The sequence below is a fragment of the Helicoverpa zea genome, chromosome 7 (genome assembly GCF_022581195.2).
Source record: "Helicoverpa zea isolate HzStark_Cry1AcR chromosome 7, ilHelZeax1.1, whole genome shotgun sequence".
Taxonomy (NCBI): domain Eukaryota; kingdom Metazoa; phylum Arthropoda; class Insecta; order Lepidoptera; family Noctuidae; genus Helicoverpa; species Helicoverpa zea.
Window position 1 is genome coordinate 5,369,320 of NC_061458.1, and position 9,527 is coordinate 5,378,846.

The window sequence follows — 9,527 nt, forward strand, 5'->3', positions numbered from 1 at the left end:
GATAACTTAATTATGCGGAAACTTGTTTGTTATCAAGCGCTCAGTACTGGGATTCTATAAAACTCGATCAACAACTCGCATTTCACTTCGATTCGTAATGTCATTTCATACTTTAGGGGAGGTAGGGGAGGGATGGGCACTTTTTCACAATTTATTGCATAAAAAATCAGATTTTACAGATCATTATCAACTTTTATTGCCATTTCTTATATTCGGCTAGATATAATGAAAGAGCTTTCCTAAAAATTACAATCAGTTTCAACATTACGAGATATTTAAACGGTTTTATTTAGCTCACCCCGTTTGTTTTATTATTTATTCTTGGATCAAATTTAGTAATTCAAATTTCACCCTCTTCCTGTCAACCGATTGGTCTGAAATTTTGTATACACCTTTAATTAAATCCAATATGGCCGCCGGCACAAAATGGCACAGCCCCCTCAATATGGGTATCAAATGAAAGGGCTACACAAGTAGAATACTGTCAGCAACCCCAGCGGGGCGCAACAGGGCCAAGGCCTGCCTGCACGTCGATTCTATAAAATTCGAACAACAACTCGCATTTCACTTCGCTATTCACTCTCACTTCGCATTCGATTCAGAACGACCTTGATTTTGCATTCTGTAAACATCACCTAATCACTTGCGAAGTGAAGTGAGCTCGACATCGACCAATGCTGTGCTAGTGACTTCCCCACTCGACAAAATGTCAACCGAGATTAATCAGTTTTTAATTTTATCAGTTTTGACACAGAATTTTAGCTAAATATGATGTTTTAGTTATAATTTGTTATTGTAAGGAATTTGAGGCAGCTTTTAAGTATAAAATAAACAGAAATCTCTAAATTCGTGCTGTGAATATAATCTATGCTTACCCGACGAAAAAAAATACTGACAGCGCCAATACCATTATTAATCTGTGGACAATATTTTCTTCTCTTCTGTCATAGAGGAAAGTAATATATCGGGTATCTTCTGTCTTCATATTGTGTTTAAGCTTGTTTGTTTTCGCCGGTTTTCGCCGTAATTGTGATAAAATCATGAAGTAATTTTATATTTCTTGTTATAAAGTTAAAAATAATATTAATTAAAGAAGTGTTTATTTTATTAATCCAACAATAATTTCAGTCCAAATGACAGGTCGTCTCACCCTTCGTCGGCTCAGGTTGAAACTCTGGTTGAGTTTATGGAGCAAAACCCTGGCCTGGCGAAGGGTTTCGTGAGAACGCAAAATGCCAGAGAGCGAAGTCGAAGCCAGTGGGAGGAATTAGCCGTGCGCTTAAACAGTATAGGTGGCACCATCAAAACCCACAAACAGTAGACCAAGGTTAGCAGTATTTTTTTTTGCAGCAGTATGTTAGAACAGCGGTTCCCGAATTCTTTTGGCTTCGGAACCCTTTTCGTTTCACCAGTTTTCGGCGGAACCTTACCTTAAGTAAGAAGTAAACTAAAGATGTAAATACACTCAGGTATGGCTCGTGGCGTGTGGTAGCGCACCAAATGGTTATATGGTTAGAGACATATTCATTATACTCAGGCGTAGCATAGCTACCTATCTGCCACAAGGGCCAGAAAACAATTTAGTCGCCCTTGACTTTGTGTATTATGTGAATAGTTTTCAGTTTGAAGACTGACAAAGTAAACGCAAAAAGAAATAGATTGGGTTTGTACAGGTGCGAGGCGAGCGAGCGCGATTTTTTTTAACTAAAAGAAGAAGTTCCAAGCACCCGCTAGCATTGAAAGACATTCAGTGGAGCGCGAATTTTTTTTAGTTTAAGTACCTACACAAAATAAACAAAACCACTGTAAATTAATAAGGTCTCAAAAAGTACAATATCCACAAAAAAAGCAAATGCAAATGAATAAGCAGCTAGCGAAGAAAGCGCTATTGCTTTTTCTGAACCAGAGGAATAATAAATAAACATCAAAGGAAACCTCGACGCAAGAGCGCGAAATTTTTTCGGTGTTGGATACTTGAGCAATGAAACGAACCTAAAAGCATCACACGTAACATGGAGTCGCGAGCGAAGCGAGCGCGAAATTTTCGGATTCGCGGAGGTCAAAAATTGGAAATAATGTCAAATGTCACACTTTGATTCATGGTAAAAATAGCCACTGGAAATACTCGTATGCCGTTTCATTTCACGTCCTGTCAAATGTATGAAAACGTATAATCCTGGCGATAAAATAAGCCTCGCTACCTACTTTTGCCGATTGCCGAAGACCTGGAGGTATTAAGTTAATCTACAATTTGTAAAAAACGGAATTAAATTATCTGCTGCCGTGGCCTTCCCCCGCCACTTGTCGCGAAAGTACGAGACTTACACTCCCGAGTGGTACCAACCTACATGGTGCCAAAATGGAATTTTGGAATGCAATATTTAAAACAATTTAATTGAAAATGAATAATAATATAATATTGTCAAAAGTGAAACGATTTACCATATGGAAATCTTGAATTTTCCACGGAACCCCTGAGGGCCTGTCACGGAACCTCAGGGTTCCGCGGAACCCCATTTGGGAACGGCTGTGTTAGAACCACTTCACATTCCTTAAAGCAAACCACTTATGCGATAGCCGATAGTCTTGGTTTCAAGTGTGTTCCTTGAATTCATAAATATTTTATTTTGATTTTATGTAATCTTTTTCAATTTTTGACCAAGAATATTGTGGAAATGGAGACAACTAATTTTCTTTTTAATTTTAAATAAATGTTTGATTGTAGTATTGGACTGACAAAAAAAGCGCCATTAAAAAAAAAGTTGCAGCACGCTCTGCTGCTAGGCGTAGGACTGGTGGTGGGGTGGAGGACGAAATGATGCTAACTGAGGTTGAGGAAAGGATTGTTGCTTTGTGTGGTGGTGAAAGCTTTTCCACAGGAGATGCACATTTAGGCATTCAGCCGTTTCCGGTAAGAAATTCAGAAATGCAATTGATAAGTAATACTAGAAACACTCTGCAAGGTTTGCTGTCGTTTTTACAGCACCCATTTTTTTGTGGATTAGACCCTTTTTAGTGTTAAGTGAATTTTATATTAAATTTACCTTCCTGTTTCAGGAAAATGATACGCCGTCTCCATCACCCGAAGCACAACCTATATACAATACTAATGATGACAACGTAAGATATTTTTTAATTCATAATTTTATGGAATTCATTATTTTACACTCTTACCTAGCATTTTTTTTTATGTTAACTTATTATAGATTAATGTACCACAACAACAGCAGAGTCAGGCACGGCCTACTGAGGAATCAGCAGCTATTGTATTTTATGTAAGCTATTTTGTACTAAATATGTCTGTATATGATGTGTCTAGATTATATTCTATTAGTATCTATAAATATTGAAATTCATTTTATTATTACCAATATAATTGAAATAGTAATTCATCCTTGTAATAACCCTAATAATATTATAATCTTAATTTTATCCCACAAGGAAGATACCATTTTATCCAATTTACAGGATTCCGCCCTGATTGAGGACAGTCCAGCACCTCGAAATTACAGACCACCAGCTAGTGCAATTTCGAGAAAACTGTTTGCTTCCTCATCCAGCTCCATTGTTGGAACTAGCCAAAGCATTTTACGGGTATGTATCTATCTCTGAAATTCTAAGTGCTTTAATATTATTTACTGTGTCACTTGGAATTGTCGATATTTAATTTCAATATTAGGAAGTGGGCCTTTTTAAGATTGTTTCTGTTGTTTCAGAATAACCAGTTAGACAACACTCCTCCTCCAAATCCTCATGTTTATCATCCCAGCCTGTCCCCTCCAACTGTAACACTTTCCCATACGCCCACACCTTTACCTTCACGCCGTGGTTCCACCCCAGTAGCCTCCCCAGTCATTCCAAGAACTGCGGCTTCATCATGTAGGTAAAAAATACATTTAAACAGCATTCTCTACCATTAGATCGAGAATTTTAAAATGTAAATATTTAGTCATTCTCCTCCATGACTGAGAGATTCCTGAGGTTGGAAGAACAGCAGCTGGAGATACAAAGATTGAATACGCAGATCATGCAGTCCTTTCTGGAGAGGAGTGCAGAGAGGGACAGAATTTTTGCTGAAGCTGTAGCTGCAGTCGGTCAAGGGCTGCAAGCATTGGCAGAGGCCGTCAACAGAGATAGGAATTCTCCTCCATGACTGAGAGATTCCTGAGGTTGGAAGAACAGCAGCTGGAGATACAAAGATTGAATACGCAGATCATGCAGTCCTTTCTGGAGAGGAGTGCAGAGAGGGACAGAATTTTTAGATTAAAGTTGTCTCAAAAGGGATTCAGCGTTTGGCTTCGGCCTAAACTAAACTTCGAGGTCCTAAACTAGGTAAATTGTTATAGGTGGTTGAACAATAAATAAGCTAATTTACATAAGTTTATTTTTTTATTTTTTTCAATCAAAACAAAATAAACATCAGCTAAGATTATTGAAAGAATATTTAAAATTGGTCCAGTAGTTTTTGAGTTTATCCATTACAACCAAACAAACAAAGTTTTCCTCTTTATAATATTAGTATAGATACATATTGTCACACCCAGACCACGGCCAACAAGCATGCTCATCACACAAATGTCGACCGAACCGGGAATCGAACCCAAGACCTCTGGTTCAGCAATCCGGCATAGTTAATTGTGGCTGACTTAGTAATTTAGAAGCCAACATACATTTTTGGGCCGAATAATGATAATAAAAAGAAGTCTATTTAATTAGCACCCATTAATTATGACGTGAACGCCAAAGCCCATTCACGAAGTTTCGCCTTCGTAATTGACCTAAAGCTAAATCGGCGTTGGATGGTAAATCTCTAGTTTGCCTCCTTGTTGCTTCAGCAATTATTTCAAGCTCTTCTACTCTTTCTTCCTCGGAAATAGAGATTGCCGGAATTCCCGCGCGATTGCACATGTTGTGCAAAACACAACATGCAATTACTATTTTTGCAACTACATCTGGATGGTAGTCGAGTACTCTGTGTACTAATAAGCACCTAAATCGTCCTTTTAGGAGGCCTATTGTTCTCTCAACTGAGTTGCGAGCAGTTGAATGACGCTTATTGTAATAAGCTTCAGGGGAATTCTCTTCAGCGCCACTAATTGGCGTCATGAGGTAGGCACGCTGAGCATATCCTGAATCACCTGAAAAAAAATAACTATGTAGTTTTTATACTTAGTAATTAGGCTTATATTCTGAAGCAGGGTCAGGAAAGGATCTACTTACCGAGCAAAACTACTTCTTCACCAGCATTTGTTAATGCCTCTAAATGGTCTTTGATAGCACTATAATTAAAAATGAAGCTATCGTGAGTAGCTCCTCCATATGTGGGATCCACGTGTAAAATATTTAAATCTGCATCTGTTATCTGAAAAAGAAATAAATTACAATGACTCTATTATACCTAATTATAATTGATTACAACATTGAAATCCATTTTACCAATTGCACATTTCTTGCATGGTAGCCTTTGCGGCAGTAAAACCGTTCTTCGTTCTCTGCTGGTCTCTTCATTGCCACCAGAGTGCCATCAATACAGCCTATGGTGGCTGGAAACCCAAACCTTTTGTAGAACCTGTAATTTACAATAATCACTAACATGATCAACTGTAAAAATAAAAGGGTCAGTTTAATTATAATAATATTAAAATTATATTATATCTAGGTACTAACCTTTCTTTTAAAATTTGCCTTTCTTGCTGATTTTGAGGAAACCTTATATATTTTTTTACTACGGCCGGATTGTTCAGAGCTTCCACTACTTCATTTATGCAACGAGATGCAGACGGTTGCGATAAATAAGTTCTGATGCCCTCTTTAATAACCTTCTGGTAACTGCCACTAGCCAAGAATGATAAAGTACATAGTATCTGTGAAACAATAAATCAATAAAAAATGTAATACCTACTTTATCTGGATTTAGTGAAAACAAAATTGAGACCAATTTGGTTATTTTCATGCTTAAGAGAATACCAATATTATAACTGAAGTACAGAGGCTTTTGAAAACATATCAGCTGGCGGGGAAACCACATAAAGGGAATACTCCTTATTATATAAGAACTAAGTGTTTTTCTTATTATTGTGTGCTTGATTACAATTTTTCAACTATAAACTGTGTCAATACTTACTTTTACACGAGTTGTAAGTCCTTTGCCTCGACGTTTTGTGGGCTTTATCAGGGGCAGTAAATCAGACTCCAGTTGGTCAATTAGCTCCTTTGACAATCTATATATGCTCACATAGTCATCATCGCGAGTTAATAAAGGTAAACTACGAATTCTAGCAGATTGTTGACGCTTTTCTAAATTATCTAAAGCATGAGCTTCTTCTAATAAAGATTTAAGCAAAAACATTCTAGCCATCGTTAAATGTAGGCACTTAATCACTTTAAAACACTTAGAACTTTATTTAAACACTATTTTAAATATAATAGTCTCTAGATCAAGTTGGCAACGGTACCTGAAACAAGATTCTATAAAGGATTTTTCGCGCAGATTTATAACCTCACAAATTTTCACTGACGAAGAAAAGCCTCCCTACCATAGAGAGCATTGGACACTTTTGACTTAGTTTATGAAAAAAAAATCGGTAAAAAAACTTTTAAGTTAAACGGTTTTATCTTATGTGCACTGAAAACTATTATAGAAAATAAAAAATAGTTACTTACCTGTCAACCTACGTAGGTGGTCCCGGTCATATTAGACTAAAATAAAAACGTGGGGCCCATTAACTATTGCTGTAGTACTCTCTTCTAAAGGTATAATAGGTGTGGATTGCATCGACTTACTATAATTGTAACTGGAGATTTTGACAATCAATAATTAATAATAGAAAATACACATACCTTTCATTAGTTTTCTCTTTATAACGATCCGAAACCGCAACAAAATATTTAAGTACTTTTACGAGTGTTTGTTCTTGACAACTCACAGAAATGACAGATAGTCTATGGATGAACACCGTTACCAGTCGGTAACGTAAACTACCCAATTAAAAAAAAACAAAACTATGATCAGAAATCAGAATAAAAGGACCCCCTTTTTATTCTGATTTGATCATGTCTCCCAACTGCCCATCTCTCCCCTACCTCCCCTATAGATAGACAGATTTTGACAAATCTGTCAAAATCTCGACTTTGATTTAGTTCAACTTGTCAACACGCTCGATAGTGAAGCGCTAGTGTAGTTTGACAATGTCAATCACGAAACTTTAAGGTAGAATTCCGTGGGTCGCGATTGTCGCAGCCGCGCGCGACAAAAGTCAACCTATGAAAATGTATGGCACCGCTGCCGAGGGCTGCGACAGTCGCGCGCGGACGACGAATTTCGTGAGCCGCTCGCGGCCGTACGCTTCTCAACATGGTCTAGCGCTTAATAACATCTATAGAATTTTAGTAAAACCAGAATTAAATTTTTGACAATGCCGCGAGCAGCTTACGAAATTCGTCGGCCGCGCGCGACTGTCACGGGCCTCGACAACGGTGCCATACATTTTCAAAGGTTGACTATTGTCGCGTCCACGGAATTCTACCTTTAGATCGAAGTCGAAGTGAGAGTGATGTCGAAGTGAGTTGTGATATTTTATAGAATCGACATGCAGATTCCGATATCCCTTTATGATAAAGTTCTGATTTTCTTTGCAATATCCGCTTGAGAACTTGTCGGCCAATTAGCCTGCATCATAATCAATTCTTTTGTAATGCAATTCTTGTTATAACACAGTGTTTCCCAAAGTGGGCGATAACGCCCCCTTGTGGGCGCTGCAGGTCTCAAGGGGGGCGGTAAGAGACCCAGAAAGAAAATAGGGGCGTTGTGTAGAGGCCTGGGGGATGAAACAGTAGTTGCATGCGCAAACAAGGCATGACGTCGAGGCGGCACTGGAGGGGTGCCAGTTCGGCTGTCACCCCTCTCTTTGTCGTTTATTTATGTTTTTTCCCGGTTTACTTAAATTAATTCCTCAAAGTTATAAAAAAAAAAACAGTTTTTTCAACATTTCTGGTTTATTCTGCGCCCTTTGAGTCAGTCAAAAAATTTTGCGCTCGCTGCACTCGCGCCTTTCACTTAACAGTGACTATTTTCTAATTTCTTTAGGTATCATTGCGTCCCAAAAATCAAAAAAATTGCGCTTGCGGCTTCTTCTCTTTGCAGTGTTTTTTTTCCACACTTGTTGAGGTACTTTTGTGCCCCAAAACTAAACAATTTGCGCGGTTTTTTTTTAACTTGTTTTGGTACTTTACTCTTCCAAAACTCAAAAATTTCGCGCTCGCTGCGCTCGCGGCTTTTTCACTTGTGACTGGTTTTTATAAAACATGTTTGGGTTCTATTATGTCCCAAAACTCAAAAATTACGGGCTCGCTTCGCTAGCGCTTCAAAAGTTTGCAGTGATCTGTCTCCGGTTTCTTTATGTTAAACCAGGCAAAAAGCACCATGAATGACCATATTGCACCATAATTTGTCGTTTTTTTGGGGGGTGCTCAATAGGTAGTCCGCCCCGGGTGCCACCCGATGCTACGCCGCCACTGTAAGTGTCAACTTGAGACCTAAGCGCCGCGGTATGTTACCTACCTGCGCTCAGGTTTCAAGTTGCGGGTTATAGTAAAAGTTTCGTTTAGAACTCTCCGTTAATAAACATATATAGGTCACAATAATTAATTAATTTAATTTGAAGTTATAGTGGTTTTTAAATAGGTGAAAAAATGGGGGGCGCTAAAAAAATATTTATTCTCAAAGTGGGCAGTAGACAAAATAAGTTTGGGAACCACTGTTATAACATAAGAAATAAAGAATATTTTAAATCCAGTCAATGAGCGATGGACTACAAGCTTAACGATAAACGAGAAAATAGATCGCGCCGACTCGAGTAAATAATTTGAGGAAAGAAATCCAACAGAAATGGAAGTTGTAGTAGCTAAACTGTAATTTTGTGGAAATAACACCAACAATATTCTCCGGGCTTTAGTTTAACTGGGTAGATAAATTCAAACTACATAGTACAACAACTAACTTATTGCAGAACGTAAATCCAAAGACAGCGTAAATATTTAAACAAAATGTAAGTAATTTACGGCCTGAGTATCTTCACATAAAACGAACACTCCAACAATGAATTAGGAAAAATGGTTACCTACTTTTACCTCGGAGTTAAAAACGCACCATTTCCAAAGGTACTATTGTTCGCTACCGCAATAGTTTTGGCATGGTGTAAGGGTCCATAACTGGGACCGAACTAGTTGTACTAAATGGGTATTACCCAATTAAATGTTCGGTGCCTAAAGTTTCATTATACATATATAACTCGAAGTCGTAACTAGTTTAAGTCCCTCCAGTTACCGCGAAACTAGAACACGTGAAGGTGCTACACAGGGGTTATAAATATGCATGGATTTTATGTCGTTTCCATCTGTCGGCGATCATTAGCTCTTTACGGAATTGGCCACGAGGGACATTGTTATGTGACAATTACGTCTCCTGGCGGGAAGGCTCGGCTTGATCCATTTATAATGCTCAAAGCCGTTAGCTAACCGGATCTTTG

At 38.1% G+C, this 9,527-nt stretch overlaps 1 protein-coding gene across 2 annotated transcripts; it reads left to right on the plus strand.

The window, feature by feature from the left end:
- Positions 1–2,643: 2,643 nt before the first annotated feature.
- On the plus strand, positions 2,644–4,379 carry LOC124632157. 2 transcript variants are annotated; one of them, XM_047166844.1, is made up of 5 exons: positions 2,644–2,911; positions 3,058–3,120; positions 3,207–3,275; positions 3,469–3,594; positions 3,717–4,379. In XM_047166844.1, the coding sequence occupies exons 1-5, from the start codon at positions 2,816–2,818 to the stop codon at positions 3,885–3,887; spliced, it is 525 nt and encodes a 174-aa protein (XP_047022800.1). In that variant the 5' UTR covers positions 2,644–2,815; the 3' UTR covers positions 3,888–4,379. The 2 variants fall into 2 exon arrangements, with proteins under 2 accessions (XP_047022800.1, XP_047022799.1); XM_047166843.1 differs by having other exon boundaries at positions 2,682–2,935.
- The last annotated feature ends 5,148 nt before the right edge of the window (positions 4,380–9,527 follow it).